Source organism: Diadema antillarum, unplaced genomic scaffold (assembly GCF_040938485.1).
Source record: "Diadema antillarum isolate AM-2024a unplaced genomic scaffold, OU_Dant_1.0 scf00000052, whole genome shotgun sequence".
Lineage (NCBI taxonomy): Eukaryota > Metazoa > Echinodermata > Echinoidea > Diadematoida > Diadematidae > Diadema > Diadema antillarum.
Window position 1 is genome coordinate 1,245,896 of NW_027270941.1, and position 20,213 is coordinate 1,266,108.

Here is a 20,213-nt window from a genome sequence, read left to right on the forward strand (position 1 = left end):
GAGAAATTAAATCTCAAGCGGGAGAACGGGAGATTTTGCAAAAATGGACTTTCGGAGGGGAGATGTCCCGTCGAAAGTGGGAGAGTTGGAGTCTCATTGTGTGGTTACCCCATGAATGATACACATTGTACATGATGACGATTGTATTGAATTGCAAATTGTGTTTTAAGCATGTACACGTACATTATTGTATTTCTTATGACATCTATGATGATGATTGACATACTTTTTTATTTATTATGTGTTAATAAGATGGGGGGGGGGTGATGCAGGCACATATGAGTCCGGTAAAGGAATAGACACAAGAGGATTGAATACAATGTGTGGTTGTAGAATGGCCTTTGACATTGACAGAAGCTCTGGGTTGAAAACACATGTACATCTGCAAACAAGTCTTCAAAGACAAAATGTAAACGGGTGTACCACACGTTATTATTGTGCAAATGAAGAGTTTGTTTGCAAAAACCGATAAATCCATATTTGCCAAATGGAGATATTTGCGATTAAAGGTCAAGAGAAACAAAGAGAATAATAAGAAAATTTTTGCTTCTTTTGACCATAACTTCAAATATGTACCTTTATATGTAATGACTAATATATCATTTAAAAGGTATTATTTTGTACTTTATGACAGAGACCGTACTTCAAAATCTTCAAAAATGGACTATCGGTTTTTGCGAACAAACTCTTCAAATTATTCACAAACTGAGGTCTAGATCCCGGTGCAGAGAAAACATTATGAAGCGTGTACAATGAACATGCATTCAGAGAATCAAAACATAGCGAAAGGTTACAGGCTGTGAGCTAATGTGGGATGCAAAAAACAAACATTCTTTTCTCAATCAAAACATGTATATGATATATATATATATATATACACACATATATATATATATATATATATGTGTGTGTGTGTGTGTGTGTGTGACGGAGGAATGACTCGCAGACGTTGCAGTAATGTTCACTATGGCCTTTTATCCTCCCAAGCTTTCGACTGTATTACCAGTCTTTTTCAAGGGCTTTTAAAGGACAAGTTCACCTTCATAAACATAAGGATTGAGAGAATGTAGCAATATTAGTAGAACACATCATTGAAAGTTTGAGGAAAATCAGACAATCCGTTCAAAAGTTATGAATTTTTGAAGTTTTTGTGCAGTACCCGCTGGATGAGAAGACTACTGCAGTGTATGAATAACTTAGATGTTACATGCGTACAACAATATAAGGAAAATATAAAGAGAATTTCACAAAATTCCATCTTTTGAAAAAAGTACACATTCCCCTGAGTCGTTACCGATACATGTTATGGGTAATATTATTCCCCCTGCCTTTAGAAAGAGGCAAGTCAATTGCTCTTTTATTATGCGAAAAAAGTGAAAATACTGTATGTTGAATTTTCTTTTATATTTTCTTTATACTGTTGTACACATATGACTCACAAGCTGTAGTAGTCTCCTCATCCAGCGGTTCCAACACAAAAATTTAAAGAATTCATAACTTTTGCATCGATTGTCCAATTTTCCTCAAACTTTCACTGATGTGTTCTACTAATATTGTTGCATTTTCTCAATCCTTATGTTTATGAAGGTGAACTTGTCCTTGGCGTTGGGATATGCTTGCTGTGTGTGGTGTGGCGTCAGGGGGATATATATATATATATATATATATATATATATATATATATATACAGAGAGAAAGAGAGAGAGAGAGAGAGAGAGAGATGTATATTATCATGGAGGTAGAAAAGAGAAAACATGCTGAGAATTCACTTATTGGCTCCATGAAGAAATGAAGAAACTGGTAATGCATTTTTGCCAATAAAGAGTTTATTCGACTCAAATTTTCGGCGGCCTCCGTCACTGTCAAGACTCCTGAAGAAGGCGGAGGCCGCTGAAAATTTGAGTCGAATACACTTATTCTTTATTGGCCAAAATGCATTACCAGTTTATCTTTTCATTATATATATATGTATATACATATATATCATAACATGTATCAATATACAATGTACATTGAAGTAGGAACACCATGAATCAAGCAAAGAAAGACTCACACAAAGAATGCACAGTTACTGTGTAGCTGTAGAATGGCTCTCCACTTAAAATGAAGCTATGAGCTGAAAATATACACACTTGTATTTTCAAACAGCTTGAAAGGCAAGGTACATACTGTATCACAAATTTTATTCATGTTCTTTATGTAACATGAATGGAGGTCTGCATCCCATATATGCATAGAAAACATTATGAAAAATGTATTCAGAGATTCAAAACAAAACATTCAAAACATTCAAGGTTACGGGTTACAGCTTACTATGATTGAACATCGTGAGAGAGAAAACTGGAATTGGTTCAGACTCTGGGAATGCGTCTCTTTTGTATAAATTGTTATAGTTCCGACTACCTACCGTACACGATACCCAACTGTACTATGTAAAATGTCTCTACTTGCCAATCTGAATTGGATGTGCTCCACATTTTGTCATTTTACAAGGAAATCTATAGTTGACCTTGAAATATTGTCTGAAGTATATGTACGGTATTGTCTGAAGTATCTTCGGTATGTACAGTATGTAAATTTGAAATCACTACTTTAACAAGACAGAGCCTGATGTTTTGTGGTAACCATGACATAATAATTGACAAATTATTACAACTGTAATAATAGATATACAAATTCAAAATGCAAAGTCATGAACACTGTACCAATCTATTATCAAAGAGCATGGAAGTCTGCATACATTGTACATGTAAATGTACATTGTATACGTCAGCAGAAGGTAATCATTAGATACAGTGCACTCCCGTTATTACAAACACGATTAGAAAGAAATTCCGGTTGCAACAAAGTAAAAATTCAGGCTGAAACAGTATCCGCTCTACACCGTGTATGTGTTTCTATTGTTTATGTTCAGTTATAAGAAATTTCGATATTATGAAAGAAAACTGCCAGTCCCGAGGACTTTGTTATAATGGGAGTCCACCGTATATCAGTAGCAGCAGATGAAATGGAATTATCAACAACAAAAAAGTTTGACTCAAGCTCTTTGTTTCTCCATCTAAAATATCATATGATCTGCTACTCATTTTGGTACTGCATTTAAAAGTGCACATACACATGGAGTATTGATTGTTTAAGTCAAAATTCAAATAATATATGCACATGTACAGTTGTACCTGTGTATGGTATACAGTAGAGTTCATACTTGGGGTTCTTTGTAATTTATCATAAATTCATTTTCTAATGCTTTTAATCTTCACCAAAGACATGGGATACATTAAGATTTCTACATCGCTGTTCCCAAAATGTGCATGCATTTTTTGTAGGGTTCCATCACAAACATTTATTTATAGATGATAGGGGAGCCTTGGCACACAGTAATACAATGTACTTGCAAACAACTTCTAATAATTTGGTGCATTTATGTATTGGTAATGTGATGAATGGCTGCAAGTCAACAAGAAATTCAACCATCTTCACCAAGTAAAATAAAGTGTGCCCTCCTACTTATCCTCTCTGACAATGCACCTGTGTGTCAGACAGTGAAGATCCAGATTCTATGCAGAACCCACCATTCACCACTGAGGTATGATCTACATTCAGTGCTTGTCTCATTTAAAGCAGCATACTCTCAATTGTTACACACTGACCGTTTTGAATGTGTAAAAACTACACATGGTTCATGTTTTGTTTTTTCATTTTTTTTTTAGCTGTATTCTTTTGCTGACAATGCTGAATATTAGTGATGCTAGAATGCAATCTATTTGACTGCACTGAGGGTAAACAACAAACAACAACAAATAAACTCAATTTGGCCAGATTCTGACACTATCAACAGTAATGAGGTAAACAACCACATCGTAAACTGCCACAAGGCAACATAATTTCGAACACTGGCTGACCAAAAGCCAATTACTCCCAGCGAGCCGAGGAAGGTGGCTGCAGCCACTGCATTCCCTGCAAGTAATTTTATGGCATATCAGGAGTCTGTTCCAAAAAGATACCTGCAAACATCTTAAGTTGCAATAGTACATGTACAGGAGAACCCCACACTACCTAGCTGCTTGCCACCACTGAAATGTCCTTATTTTATGTTATCTCCTTACGTCAGATATAAGCACAAGAAGAATATTGAAAAAAAAAGGGACCTACAAATTTACCTTGTTATATCAGATATCTCGGTGCATCTGACCTGTTATAACAACGTTCCATTGTACAAGTTCAGATAGCAGCCAGGAATTGGTCAATCAGTAGTAAGTGTAAGCATAAATGCCATTGCTGACTTGTAGCTGCAGTTTTGAGAACTTCCTAACGCTGCTTTTGCATATACCTTTACTAAATGTGCCACAGAATATTGCAACTGATTCCTTGCATTGACGAGTCACGGCCATGGTAGTTGTTGTGACTCGATTCCTCTCCCTATGGCACTACATCTCAGAAACTCGCCCTGTACGTAATCTCATGGAGCAAGTTGCTGGTGGGACAGCTGTTGCCATGACTTTGATGTCAACACCAATGACCACAGGGAAGAGATGTCCAGCACTCCAAACACAGGGGATGTGCTTCAGTCATTGGTTATGGTTGCAAATGCTGACAACACTGCTGTCTCCAGGATGGATACTGGAATCAGCTGCACCACTATTTTTTTTTTTCTGCAAAGAGAAGAGTGCGTACAACCAATTTTGAAGCTAATTTTCAATATTTAATTAAAAAAAAAAAATCATCTTATTTTTTTTTTATATCCTTTCTATGCTGCTTATCACACTTGTATTTCTATATTCTTTTCTATAGTGCTCTGGACATTGATACATCACATAACTGATAATAATCTTATCATCATTGTCATTGGTATCTTTTTCTACCTCTGCCAAGGACGAGGTTAATATTAAAGTGATCATCGGCATTGGTTTGTCTGTTTGCAAAGTAGCTCAAAAAGTTGTGAACGGATTTGAATAAAACTTGTAGGAAAAGTTGATAATGGCACAAGAAACTGATGCTTAAATTTTGGTAGTGATCTGGTAATTTTTATGGATTTTTGAAAGATTTCTTAATATGGTATTTTGGCATATAAGGTCAATGAAGTTCTAGGTGCATCTACTGAGTGCTTTTCTGAATAAAATCCAATTACTCGCACAATATCACATTGTATAGTGTTTTTTTTTTAAATTTAAAGCAAAAAAATGCCTGCCATCAGCCAGGTGAAGCTGTTTTTCAAAATGGCCATTATGTTAAACCAACAGCAACAAAAACAACAAAACAATGAGCAAGTCAACCAAATCAAATGAACAAAACAAGCATAACACAGTTCGATACATTAGAACATAAACATTACAGAAACTAAGTATACCAAGAAAAAGAGAGAGAGAGAGAAATACACACAGAAAGAAACATGTGCTGATTAGACTTGCAGCCTTCAATGGGCATTACTCTACACAATTGAATGAAATTACAATAAAATTCTATCTTTAACAAAGTCATTTCCCAGCGCCAGTGACAATGAAAGGCAAAAGAAATGCACTCCGTTATAACAAATTGCAGATCACTGAGCTTCAGCCACAACCTCAGCTACAACCATATGTATTTCTATGTAGGCAGACAGTACACTGTACTGCATGCTCCAGGAGTGAGTGGGAATTACCTTCGGCTTCTCATCATGTGATGATCTGACAGAGACTGCAGAATGCGACACATGCGACCCATTCTTAGCTGTGCATGATGCGAACAGCATGTGTGCCCGGTTGTGATTCCTTGCAGTGTGTGCTGGGATGTGAATTATTTGCCACCTGTTCAATAACGTGTGACAAACAAAGCAAAATAGGACAAGAAAAATGTCACCATGGTTACTGGCATGCCTCCCCCATCTCGCATTATCCTTTCAATGGGTCTATACAGTACATCTCAACAATGTCGGATGACAGTATTTTCACATGATTGGCAAAAAACTGAAATGAAATACTTTCACAAGTTTGACAGCATAACCCCAAATGTATTGGGTGTGTATCCATTCCTTGAACAAGGTTTCTATCGATGGCTATCATAATTAATTCAGAAAGCAATCATTTGGGAATAATAAACATTTTCTTAACCTGTGACCCTTTGTCCCTTGCTAATGTCTAGCTCTGCATGAACCCTATGTACAGGGTTTCCAGCATTTCAAGAAAACATAATTCCCTGATTTTTCCCAGATTTTTCCCTGATGAAGTATCAAATTTCCACAACTATTTCAATTCATTTCCAGTTTCACATCCAATTTTCATCCAGTTTCATCCAATGGATGTTAAGTTCACAAGCAAAAAAAAAAATATATATATATATAACAGATCTTCCTGACTACATTCAATATTTGGGCCAATCCAAATCCCTGACTTTTCCCTGATTTGAGGCATTTTTATCAAATTCCCTGACTTTTCCCTGACTAAAAAAAAAAAGTAAAATAATTTTCCTTGATTTCCCTGATGGGCTGGGAACCCTTGATGTACTTTCATACCCCAATGTAGGTAGCTGGAGCGATGGACGATCCTCCTTGTTGTACCGGTAAGTACTGTGAGTTGCCGGTGGCTGGTGAGGTGGACATCCAGGGATGGGTATGCCCAGGTGTGGGGCGACCGAGGCTCGATGTGCCACTTAACTTTTGGGCGGTGGCTAATGTCGGTGGAGACAGGGGTGCCCTCCTATTGACACCCTCGGCGGCTGACCTGGTTGCAGCGATAGAAAAGTTTCTGATGACAGTCATCACCTCAATCTTAACATCATCCCACCATTCCTCTGGTATCCGCCTCATGCTGCTGGCAATGTCCTTGGAAAAGTACTCCAATTCTTCGCGGGCAGATGCTGTCAAACTATGTCTGTCTGCAGCAGTCTGCTAAATCAAATTGTGGAAACACAATAAATTTACAAATTACAATCGTGACACAAATGTACAGATAAATCTTTTTCCTCTGGGGAATTTGATTCCACCACTTCACCATTAATCAACATTTGAGACCATGCATCACAAAACAAAACAAAACAAAAAAAGTTGCACCCCTTGATTTTACGTGAGGACTCAGAAAAGGTGACAAGGGTCAACTGCTTCAATTTGGAGTTTTCTGTATTTTCTGAACTTTAAGAGTTATTTTCTGTACACTATTCATAAGATTGGGATCATAAAATGAACGGCAAAGTGGTTTTCAGCAGTTTCTCTACAACTCTATTTTTGGTAGAGTAGTGTAATCGGGTATATCTTAGAGGCGCCTTTTCATTTCTTGAAAGTCCTTTGCACACTCTTCACTTTCAACTCTAACAACTTTTGAATTTAGGATAATGCTACTGCTTTGAATATTTGCATGAATTATGGACAGAATGTGTTGATAGAGCATGCTCAATTTCAGCAGTTTCTCTACAACTCTATTTTTGGTAGAGTAGTGTAATCGGGTATATCTTAGAGGCGCCTTTTCATTTCTTGAAAGTCCTTTGCACACTCTTCACTTTCAACTCTAACAACTTTTGAATTTAGGATAATGCTACTGCTTTGAATATTTGCATGAATTATGGACAGAATGTGTTGATAGAGCATGCTCAATTTCAGCTTTATCTGATAATCCCTTCATAGTTGTTGCTATGGTGGCTTGCATCCTGTCTTTTTTTTTTTTGTCCCATTCATCGCACAACTACTGAAGCTTGATTACTTGACGCTGTACCGCAGAGCATCTTTTGGTTCACACTTTTCACAGTATGTGCTCTCTTTCCAAGGTTTAGATACATTAGGAGAGTCTATTTGAATTTAGTGATACATCATTCTAAAGCTTTGAGTGTACTCTTTCAGAATCTGCCCTTAACTACAAATCCATGTTTGGCAAGTAATTGTTGCTTTTATGGTGCAGGGTCACATTTAAAACAATCACATTTCTCTAGTCTATGAAATTTCCAGGTAGAATTGTGCAACAAGCAATAGAAAGACATTTCAGAAAACCTTTCTTTGAAGGATATTATCTCAGTTAGTGAGTGGGAAGGATTTAACCATTGATCCCTACATACCCCCCCCCTCCCCCCTTTCAAACACAAGGCTTATCAAAAACGAACTTGAATTATCTCATGATTTCCTTTGAAATGTCCAGGAAACAAGGCACATAGGAGAAATGCAACTTATTACTATCTGGTCAGAGATAATCTAATGTTGAAATTACACACTACAATCACAGACAAAAGCATTAGAAATCACAACTGAAGCCCAATACTAGCCTGTACACAAGATTCCTTGTCTGGTTCCTTGTGCATCTCTGGGCCATTCTTGCCACTGCTATCAATGAATGTCTCTAGAAACTCTTTGCTCTCATGGACAGGGCTGGATGTGACATCACTGGGAAAAGTTGCGTCCATGGTGGCATCATCAGTGTTGTCTTCCTTGCCAAAGTCCATCTCCCAACCATCGTCATCATCGTCATCTTCATCATCCTCATCAATGTCATATTGTACAGCATCTTCAGTACCCTCAATCTCTTTGCCCTTCGTCTGCAGTTCATATGAAAGTAAGCAAGAGAGAGCAATCATGGGGTTGTGAGCTCTTTCCCCTAGTTTTATGATTATTGTCATACATATCCATCACTGGCAATACAGTATGAAACATTACACAGGATCAGCAATACTTGGGAAGTGACAAAACAGCTTGTGCAAGAACCCACATAATGCAGAGGCAATTTGTTTTTGGGTTGTTTATCCTTCTGTTCCTTCCTCTTTCCATCTGTTGTCAATAAATTTGTGGACAGTGTAAGTTAACAACAATTTGAGGTATCCCAATGATACCTGGTATACCAATTGTAAGTATGAGTGGACTAAGTTGTGCCAATCAACTTTTGGTGCAAATGATCAAGGTCAAAGGTCAAGACCACATTCTTAAATTTCACTATATTTCCCCATACAGGGATTTACACAGTATCTGAAAGCGATCTTTGAAACTTAGTGTATCATAAAGGTTCTATAGAAAAACTTTTGGGACATTGGTCAAAGGTCAAAGGTCACAAGAAAATGCTAGAATTTCACTTTTTTTCTCCTTTTTAGGAAATGTCTCAAGGCATAGTCATAAAACTGGGTAATGTACCATGCATGTACTACCTGACAATGATTCTCCTGGGAATTTCTGGGTCAAAGGGTCAAAGGTCAGGATAACACGCTAAAATTTCTCCATACCTTTTAGTTTTACTCAAGAGGGTGTAATTATATGCATCAAAACTTAATCAAACTAGGTACATGTACATAGTAGATGCTATGCATTACTAAACAATGATCCTGTAATTAAAGACTGGCATTGGGGTCACAATGCAAAGGTCAAATTCCTGAATAATTTCTCTTTTAAACAGTTTTATAGTCATATCCATCCAAATGAAACTTACAGTGTACATGTCGTTGATGAAAGTAAACAGCTGATGTAATTGTGATAAACGTGTATGTTATATAACTTTTTAGTCAAGTATGTGACACTATCATCTCTCATTGTCAAGATGTACAAGTGTACTCCACACCTATCAGGAGAATTATGCTTTATGGTGGAGACATACCAGCTGCCATAGCAACATTTCTTCTTCTTCTTCTTCTTTACACCTCTGCCATGATGCATGATGTGTCACCAGAAATATTCTGTTTTTGGATTGTCCATCTACAACTGATTTTGTTGACAATCAAAAATTGTTTATGACACCCATATGAAACTTAGCGTGTAAAATGTAGTTTTTTATATAGTAAGTGGATGAAGATATACACCAATCAACTTGTGGGCAAACATGCACTGGTTCAGAGGTCTTGAGAGGTCAAATTCTAACATTTTGGTACTCCCATCTGTCTTCAATGCCTGAAGGTAGTTTCAGAAAATTTAGTGTGTCCATGTATTACCAGAAAGATTTTCTAGAATAAACTTTGAGCCACAAGGTCAGAGATCAAGTGCAAAATGATAACTTCAACTTTTTCTCTCTCAAAAATGACTCTAGAAATATAGTATGTTCTCTTAAATTATGGAATGTATGTATTGCCTGATGATTCTTTTGGGAAGTTTTAGGTCAAGGATCAAAGATTAAATTAAAATGCCCAAATTGCACAATTTGTACAGATTCAAATACTAACAGGTATTTTTCTTTTCAAACCTTAGAAATTATTTGGTATACACTTTTCAAATCAAACTAAATTAGTCTTTGTGTACACACAGGCACATTACAATGTACCTACACATAGTTACTTTTCTGAAGCCATAGCTTTGGACCATTAGGTCGAAGGTAAAGTGAAAGTGCTAAAACTCCATTTTTTCCATATTTCAAAAATAGATTCTGTAGCTGAATGAAAATGGAATGGAACTTGCCAAAATTCACTTCCTCTTCAATATGTAAAAAAAAAGGCTCACAGTGTACATAATCCTGACAATTTGTGGGTTCCACCTCCCCATACATTATTACAAGACATTGATTCTCAAAAAAAAAAAACACACACACACACACAAAAAACCCCAAAACAACCCCAAATTGGGCATTTGTTAAAGGTCAATGGTTGAAGGTCAGCTGAAAACACTGACATTTTACAAATCATCTTCTCCATGTTCTGAAATGGCTCAAAGCATTGACATAAAATGTATGTATTGTTAAAGTACACTTGTAACTATAGCGTGACAAGATTGCAAAAGGAAAGGGAGGAAGGTCAAGGCTAGAAACAGTGTCAAAGTTTCAGATGAAATGCTACAATTTTGAAATTCCCCCATTATCTGTGAAATTAGTGTTTAAGCTATTCAAAATGTACAAATGTAGCAAAAGATTGATCAGTTAATCTGTACAATAATTGGTTGATCATGAGGTAAAATACTTTACAAGCACCTGAATGGTGCTATGTCAATAATAATATATCGAAATTATTAGAATTCCCATTTTGGAAATAATTGCTCTGTAAAACAGTTATGGCATGAAAATACTGACTTTTTACCCTTTTATAAGCACCGAGTACTATTCAAGGTACAGTGTTATAGACAAAATGTGTAATTTCTGTATTAAGGTAATTTGTTACCATTTTAACCAGGCCTTTGACCCTTGACCTTTGACCTTGAAATTCCCAAGAGAATCACTGTCAGGCAGAACTAATAGTATTAGTTTCATGATGATACAGCTGTACCTTGAGCCTGCACACTTCCAAGATATGGAGGAAAAAGTGAAGTTTAGCACTTTCACTTGACTGTTGACATTTTGACTTTTGACCTTTTTGGCCAAAAACTTCCCAGAGCATCTCTATTTGGGTAATACAAAGCTAACTTTAATTAGTTGACCTTGACCTTTGACCCCTGATCTTTGACCTCATGACTGTAAAATTCCCTGGATAATCACTGACAGTCAGTAAATGCATGTACTATAAGATGTTCCATGAAGATACCAGTACCCTGTAGCATTTCCAAGATATGAAAAAAGCAAAAAGAAAAAGTGAAATTTTAACATTTTCACTTGACCTTTGACCTCATGACCTGAAACTCTCTCTAGAGAATCTTCATTGTGTAATACATGTATACACTACATGTAAGTTTTAAAGAAAATACCTTCCGGCACTGCATTGATATGGGGGGAAAATGAAATTTTGAGCATTTGACTTTGACCTATGTCCTTGAGCATCTGCATCAAAAAGTTGATACATTGTAGGCACAACCTCACCCCCTCATACATACATACATACCTGCCAAGTTTCCCTAGGATACCGTACGTCAAATGGTTGTTTACTTATGTGTATACATTTTGTACTGTCCACAAAATTTATTACGGATGGAAGGAAGGACAACAATCCGAAAACATTTACCATGCCTCAGGCGCACTTTGTGGTGCAGGCATAGGAAAAAAAAATAATAATAAAGGGGGGGGGGGGGGGGTTGGTGGTTGCTTTGAAGAACTATCTTTGTATTCCCTTGTACACATTTGGGGGTTATACCATGTTTTCTATATTTCTTCCCATTTCTCACATACCGGTATAAATTACCTTTCATGGCAAAACCGTCATCACACATTATTAGTGCTTTGTATCAACCCTGGATACGTACGTACCGGTATGGTACATGTGTACCGGGTACATATTCGCTAAAGGGTAATGGAAGCATAAAGTGTACCAATTACCCGTCACAACAACATAATTCTAGTTCTTTTGTAGGTTAACAGGAAATCATGTTCCAAATTAGGCCTATGACCTTTCAAAACCCATGACAATGATGTACTACAGTAGGCCTTCAGTGTGAGTGCAGGTAGGCCTACCATATGAAGGCCCTTGACTGAATTCAAACTAAGGACCTCCAAAATGACCAATGTTGATTTTAATGTCACAGTGACCTCTCATGACTCTACTGTATCTTGTAATAATTTATAATTTGCAGCAATATTCAATACTGCAATATCAACTTGCCTTAAAACCACAACTTTGTACTTATTAGCGATCTGAAAGCAACTCTAAAAGTAAAACAATCCTACTTCTTGGGAATTCAAAACTCCCCCTCCCTTGATCTAGGTATTTCAAAGGTATCATAAATGACAATCTATAGCCTCAGATCTCTTATTTATTTATTTATTTTTTTTTGAATTATTTTTTTTTTTCAAATCTAGGCCCTACTGCAAGAGGAGTATAGGGACAATGGCTACAAAAGCACACTTAAAAAGGTTTGAATAAGGACCAAATCCCTTACAATTAAGTGGGTCCATCATCTACCATTCCTCGTGTAATCAGTTTGCTTTACATACACTGTTCATTTGGCTGCAAGAAACCTTGTCTAATACATCAAAAAGGTAAAAATCAAACTTTTGAGCTTTTATAGACTTTAGTAACTAGCATACACATTCATGCCTTGATGTCAATTATTGGCAGTACCTTTTCAACATCAATTCAGTCAACCTTGCTTAAGTCGACCTCGCATAAGTTGAATAATTGCCCATAATTTTCTTTTATTCTATTGATTTTAACCCCTCATACATGTACAATACAAAAGTTTGTATGTACATGTACAGTGTAGTGATACATGTCAAATTTTCTCTAGGTCGAAGCTATTTCTTCAGTCCAAATAGATTTGACTTAGCAATGTTAACTGTATTATGCTGTCAGTGTTACTATGAGTATAGAAAGCAGGCTTGCCCAACATAGCTACAATCTCTATCAAGTATGTAATAGTTAAAAAGTATTGGTACAATAGTCAATACCCACACTATGTTATTGAACAATTGTTTACCATCAATCTTAAATGATCAACAGCCTCTGTTCATTGTCATCACCACTGATCATCACTCAATAAGTCAGATTTTACTGCGATCAGCCCCATACGCATAGCGTAATTACGCTATGCGTATGGGGCTGCTGGTCGCAGTTAAGTCAAATTCTAAAACATCATCACTATCAATATCATAAATCATTTTGATGATAAAATCATTTGATATTCATGCAGGCAACACCATGGTATAATCACTTACAAACACTCCATCACCAACATTATCAAGATCATCTTTAAAGGACAAGTTCACCTTCATAAACATAAGGATTGAGAGAATGCAACAATATTAGTATAACACATCAGTGAAAGTTTGAGGAAAATTGGACAATCGATGCAAAAGTTATGAATTTTTAAAATTTTTGTGTTGGAACCGCTGGATGAGGAGACTACTACAGCTTGTGAGTCATATGCGTACAACAGTATAAAGAAAATGTAAAGAAAATTCAACATATTTTCACTTTTTTCGCATAATAAAAGAGCACTTGACTTGCCTCTTTCTAAAGGCAGGGGGAATAATATTACCCATAACATTTGTCGGTAACGAGTCGGGGGAATGTGTACTTTTTTCAAAAGATGAAATTTTGTGAAATTCTCTTTATATTTTCCTTATATTGTTGTACGCATGTGACATCTAAGTTATTCACACACTGCAGTAGTCTTCTCATCCAGCGGTTACTGCACAAAAACTTCAAAAATTCATAACTTTTGAACGGATTGTCTGATAATCCTCAAATTTTCAATGATGTGTTCTACTAATATTGCTACATTCTCTCAATCCTTATGTTTATGAAGGTGAACTTGTCCTTTAACATTTTTATGACACATCATTAGAAAGTATTCTATTCGATTTGTAGTGTAGGGCCTGTTGATTTCTGATTGATGCAAGAAAGCTTTTTAATAACTTATAGCAGAGCCCTCTACTCTTAATATGGAATAGGCCCAATCATGAATCAGCACTTGCACAGGCAATTTTGCCTACCCCATAGTACTGAAGCATGGATAAACTGCTGGCTCGAAGGCAGTGGAAAGTGTACGTTGTCGAGCAGTTAGCTTCCAGGCTGATAGTTTTCATCATTATTCTGAGAGTTTCTTTTCCCAAAGGTGTGTTGTCGTACCACACGGCTTGCTCTTCGCTTACATTTGTCCTTGGTCTCTGCCACAAAAACGCGCATGTCGGATTCAGTTTTGCGAGGTACCTTTGCAAACTAGCCACAGGGCAATTCTTGCTATCCGTCACGCTGTACATGCGGCTTTGCTCGTAATCTCGCGGCTTATGGTGCCTGGCGAAAAAGCCTGCGCCAAGGGTGTAGAATTTCTGTCCGCTACCAGCCCCTGAATGACTCTCGAAATCGCCACGCTTCAAACCGCGAAAGTTGCTCACACGAAGATCTTTGAAATGGACGACGATATCGAGAAAGACCTTCTGCTGTAGACCCTTTGCTGTGAATTGCTTGGCCTGCAGGCTAGTTTGAATGCGAATTATGTCATCAGAGGTGATCTGGCGACGGTGTTTCACATTTGCCTTCCCTGCTCTCTTCAGACCCTTCAGGACATATTTATACATGCTGTTGGAGTGGGAAAATGCAGGATGTCTAGTGATGTCGATTTCGTAGAGAGACGCGAAATGCCGCTGTAGACCAAAACGAACAGATTGCATTGTCTTTTTCGAGTATAACTTGCCGCCACGATTGCGAGCTTCAACGTAGAACTTTGCGAGTACACCGTCCAGGGTCGCAAAAACCTGCTCTTGTTTCCCACCACATACCGCGCTGATGTGATTCTGCTCGCAGAACGTTTCAAAAAGTGACCGCGAGTACTTAATCGCTTTTTTAGTATAAATATTTTCATTGTCCTCGACAGTGTCAACAGTGAGAAGTACCTCACAATTATCAGGTTCTCCAACAACTGCCACTCCGCCTCCGGTTGACGCCATCTTGCTCGGCAATAGTCTGCAAGAGTCGACGTCATTACTTGTTATAGCATCATGTGATAGTACATGTACTTTGTAGGCCCTAGGCCCTACTGGCATATTAGAGAAAAGGTACTGTTACCCGGCACCGCACTGGGCTCTGCATCCCGCATGCGTATCGTGCATAGATCTCCATTCACTGCGTCTAGTCGTCGCGTCGTACGCATATGCATGCAGTGTGATTAGTAGTACAAGCAATATGATACACAGCAGTGCTACTATACACTCTGGTAAAAAGAGCCGCTGAAAAGACCAACCCCTCTAATACTCTATAGGGCTTTTTACACTTGTAAATTTTTGCTTAGCCCCGGACTATCGGTGGGGCTAAGGGGGGGCCTTAGCCCCACCGTTGGTAGGGCCTACGGGACTATCCTTAGCCCACTTTCTGTTTACACTCGTTTTTGCCAAAGTGGGCTAGCCCCACCGATAGTACGGTACTATCTGGCCCTGCAAAATAGCAGGGGTTAGCACCGCAATTGCGGTGCTAGCACCGCAATTGCGGTGCCAAGCAAGTGAGTGTAAACAGAACGAAAAAATAATCCTGGGCTAAGCGACGGAGACGAAGTCCGACCCTCACTGACCAATCAGAAACGAGGCAATCAAGTGCTGCCGGTGCGTGCGTGTACGTGTACAGTACACAGCGTAATTATGAATATTCATGTGGTTTGGAAAGTCCGGGGCTAAGAAATACGAGTGTAAAAAGGTCAGTTTTCTCCTTAGCCCCGGACAAGAGATAGTACGGGACTAATTGGTCAGTGTAAAAAGCTGAAAAAATTGGTACGGGACTAACGATAGTCCTGGGTCAGAGAAAGTCCGGGGTTAAGAAACACAAGTGTAAAAAGCCCTTATGGCTCGCGCGTATACTAAATATACTGTAAAACAGCGGTGATAGTTTATAAAAAATAAATGTCATGGTGATTCTATCGACAGATTAGGAGAGCTTTGCTGTACATGTGACAAGACAGTTTAAATTCTTGCGTAACACGTTATATTGCCCTATCTTTGAATATGACTGGTCGTTATTATACACAGTACATAGTAGGCTTAAACAAAATAAAAATAATTGCCTGGAGGGTTTAAAGTTTGGACAGATGAAAGTCAACTCCCAAAAGTAGGCCCTACTATAGGCCTAGTGGAGGCACCGATCGGCAGAGATAGTTTCAACCATTGAAACCGGATAGGGTAATAGGCAGAGTATAATTTTTTGCGTTGTATTTTGCCGTGAAAAAAAAAATGCTTAGAAAAAGAAATCCAAGAAGGGGAAACTGGTTGGCACAGGAATGGATGCGAGACAGGGACCCACGGGTAGGCCTATACGAATCATGGAGGGCCGCGGCGATGGGAATATTACGCAATTATACTTTCACAGAATAGAATACATAGGATCGAACGAGGAGCGCAATTTCAATAAAACTTCTACTGACTTGGAAAATGTGATTAAAAGTGACGTCATTTTATCCAGTTTATCATAGGGTGTCAAAAACGTACATTGCCAACATTCTGAACTAGTTTAAAAAAACAACAACACATGTAATCACGTGTAGCGCTCTTTCACCCAATCACTAAAGGAATGAAGTTTTGACCCAATATACAAGAAGTTTTCCTTTAGTTTCCAGTTAAGATTATGGCCTGAAGTGACTAAAAATAATTACATTGTATATTTATATTAAGTACAGAGGCATGTAGTTTTAATCTGAAAGTAAAGATCAGGCAAATTATTCGGCCCCTTAGCTAAATTTTGCTTACATATTGGATAAAAAAATGCTTACATATATTCGGTTAAAACAACAGATAAAAAGAAAGGGAAAATTAGCCGAAAAACGTATTAGGATGCAATGTGAAGGATCTTCGACCGTATGAAGAACGGCGCAGCGCATCATATACCCTCGCATAATAATATACAGGCCCTATACTCGATGCGACTCTTTCAAAACGCAACAGTAAAAAACAGTGCCCGATATCACAATTCCTATACCTCCTCCAAGGAAGAAGGTTATGTTTTCATCGACTTGGTTTGTTAGTTCGTTCGTTTGTTCTTTCGTTCGTTCGTTCGTTCGCTCGTTAGTAAAGATAGTTAAGTAGTTATTTAGTTTCCTTGGGTTAGTTTGCTTGTTTGTGTGCAAAATAACTCAAAGAATTGTGAACGGATCATTGAATGAAACTTGCAGGAAAAGTTGATAATGACACTCGAGGAACAGAGGGTTAAATTTTGGTAATGATCTGGGAATTTGTATTGATTTCTAAAGGATTTTTTATCTTTGGGCAGATATCAAGGTCAATGAACTTGGGAGTTCAAACTGAACGTACTTGAAGTTTACATACGCGCACTATTTAAAGCACGGTCTCTGCTCTGGCGATATATTAGGGCGAGGCGGCTCGTAGCTGGAAGCTGATGACGCTTCTATAATCGCGATTGTCAACTGGACGATTGGCAACATGCACGCGTATGAGTGGAAATTACTGATCTTGATTATGGAAGAACAAGATCAGGTGGAAATTAGCTGCTTGGCAGAGGTCTGCGCTCTCAGAGTGCTTTTCTTATAGTTACTTCATGTGACACCACACAAAATATGGTGCACTGTAAGGAAAATGTCCTTGAAAAGTGATGCTATTTCCAAATGCTATATTTATTATATACGTCACTGGGTGTTATAAATGACAATAAAAGTAAAAAACAAAACAAAACGATGTCGTATCACAAGCTATTTCATCCAATCAGTTATATGGAATAACTTTATCCAAATTTTATTAAGTCTACACTGCAAAAAGTCCGGTGTTAAATATGAAACACCGAGCCGATGTCAAATTTCCGGTGCTCAGTCATGGTGTTAGATTAACACCTCCGGGTGTCATTTCAAAGTGTATTTTTTTTTTTTAATAGTTTCTTAGTTACTGCACTTCTTGTAAATTTTCCGATAAAGTATCCTGCTTGATTTTTGAAAAAATGTGAAAACACATTTACACCACAGTAACACCAGTTGGTGTGGTCCCCTATTGAAGCTGGACGGGTGTTATTACTACCATCGAAATTAACACCACACAATATCAAATCAACACCATGCGGTGTCATTATTGAATTAACTCTAGCGCAGTGTCAAAAAAATCACCAGCCACAGTGTCAAATTAACACCACGAAGTGCCAGGCGAACACTTTTTAACACCGTCACAATACATTTTCAAGACCTGTGGGTGTGGTCCTCTATTGAAGTTTGATCGGTGTTCGATTTAACACCCATGGTGTTAAATCGAACACCGATGTTTTTACAGTGTTATGGCCGGTCGTTGACACTGCCTGTAAGATGTCGCGGTCAATGGTGTATAGTTCTATAATAATGTATGGGCACATGATGGGTATTGGCTTGTCAGAGCCTGTATATGGCCTATTATGTGAACAGCAGGCTAGCTTTCACCGAATTTAATCAAAATGTCTAGGATTGATGTATGTAATAATTTTACAAAATAAACAATGCGCATAACTTTTTCTATTCGGGCATTTGTTTTATTACACACTCGTGCACTCGCTACCTTCGAAGCAGTATACAAACACTATAACTCTGTTATCACCTCGGCCGTGATGGACTGTGTGAAAGGTATAGACCAACTATAGGTATACCATTAATATACCCTCACTGATGTAATACATGTATATATATAATCATATATATATATATATATATATATATATACATACATACATCAGTGAGGGTATATATATATATATATATATATATATATATACATACATCAGTGAGGGTATATATATATATATATATATATATATATATATATATACATGTTTATACACTATCATACATAAGGGCATTTTGAGAGATTTTTAGACTCTTAATGAGCGGTACATTATACTCGAAACATATATATTATGTATTTGGATATGATTTGTTTTATCCACACAAAGACATTTTGGAAGCGTTTGAACTATTTCGAATTTGAGAGAAGATGGGGCCCTTACGGATGCCCCAACAAAATTAGATGTTCAAATTAAGGATTCTTGTTTCGACTTATTTTTTGCAACTGATTGACTAAATTGCCCTAAAGGGACCTAGAGCCTGGCAGTTCGCCACTAACGCGACATAATGAGCTGCACTATTTGCATTTTAAAATGATAAAGCAGATATTTGTCGTTTGATAAATCACCCTCATTGCATGTAAAGAAATCTGTCTCACTTAAAGGTCCATCAGGTTATTACCTTTGGGAGCAGTGATTAAAAAAACAAAAATCAAGATATCACATTGATGCATGTATGTCGGTTGTATCACAAAACATCCTACAATATAATGTTTTGCAGATATAAGGAGATAATTATCAGTATTTTTCTTAATAAACCTTAACTGTTTATAGATAGATTGTTTAGTCTTGAAACATTTTCATTTACTATTGTTCACATTTTGTATGTTTAACAACACTTAGAATCAATAATACGGATTCGAATTTTTACAGTGGTTTTTTGTTTCATCTGCAAATGGTAAATGGCTGTAACTTATGACCGGTCGAAGTCAAAGATTTCCTACATCGACTCTACAGGCGAAATAAATTTCTGGTCACTTGTTGGCTCTTAACCAATCATTTGTAGCTAGTTGCTTGATTATTTCGTGAAATTATTTACAGTGAGGGTACAATAAGAATTACCTACACTGATCTTTGAAACAGTCACACCATATTATATGATAAGCCTTGCTTTCACTGTTTTGAATGTATTTAGTGTGATGGGTAATAGTATAAAATTGAATTGAATCAAATTATTATTATTTTTTGCCACTTCATGGGGTGGAACACCCTGAATGAAATGGAAATGCCGGAACAAAATAATTTATATTGTTTGCTTCATAAAAAAAAATAATAATGAGGCAGATACTATAATCAATACATTAAATACATCACTCTCCACCTCATCGTGAGAAATTAAACAGTGACATCTGACCCGGCGGGCACCATCGCGACGTTACCGTGGTGACCAACCGGTCATTACAATTAGGACCTGATATTAC

The 20,213-nt window shown here is 37.4% G+C and overlaps 1 protein-coding gene across 1 annotated transcript; it reads right to left on the minus strand.

The window, feature by feature from the left end:
* Nucleotides 1-5,643: 5,643 nt before the first annotated feature.
* On the minus strand, nt 5,644-15,170 carry LOC139715627 (uncharacterized). Its single transcript, XM_071627185.1, has 4 exons — nt 14,217-15,170; nt 8,221-8,490; nt 6,488-6,859; nt 5,644-5,783 (listed from the first exon to the last, which is right to left on the minus strand). The coding sequence occupies exons 1-4, from the start codon at nt 15,168-15,170 to the stop codon at nt 5,703-5,705; spliced, it is 1,677 nt and encodes a 558-aa protein (XP_071483286.1). The 3' UTR covers nt 5,644-5,702.
* Between the last annotated feature and the right edge of the window lie 5,043 nt (nt 15,171-20,213).

What these genes read in the sequence shown, in the direction of transcription:
- LOC139715627 (XM_071627185.1), bottom strand. Translation starts at nt 15,170, where the DNA reads ATGGCGTCAACCGGAGGCGGAGTGGCAGTTGTTGGAGAACCTGATAAT. An exon ending in CCATGCTTCAGTACTATGGG is followed by an intron (nt 8,491 to 14,216) that starts GTAGGCAAAATT and finishes TATGAACTGCAG; the next exon opens with ACGAAGGGCAAAGAGATTGA. An exon ending in ACAAGGAATCTTGTGTACAG is followed by an intron (nt 6,860 to 8,220) that starts GCTAGTATTGGG and finishes TTGATTTAGCAG; the next exon opens with ACTGCTGCAGACAGACATAG.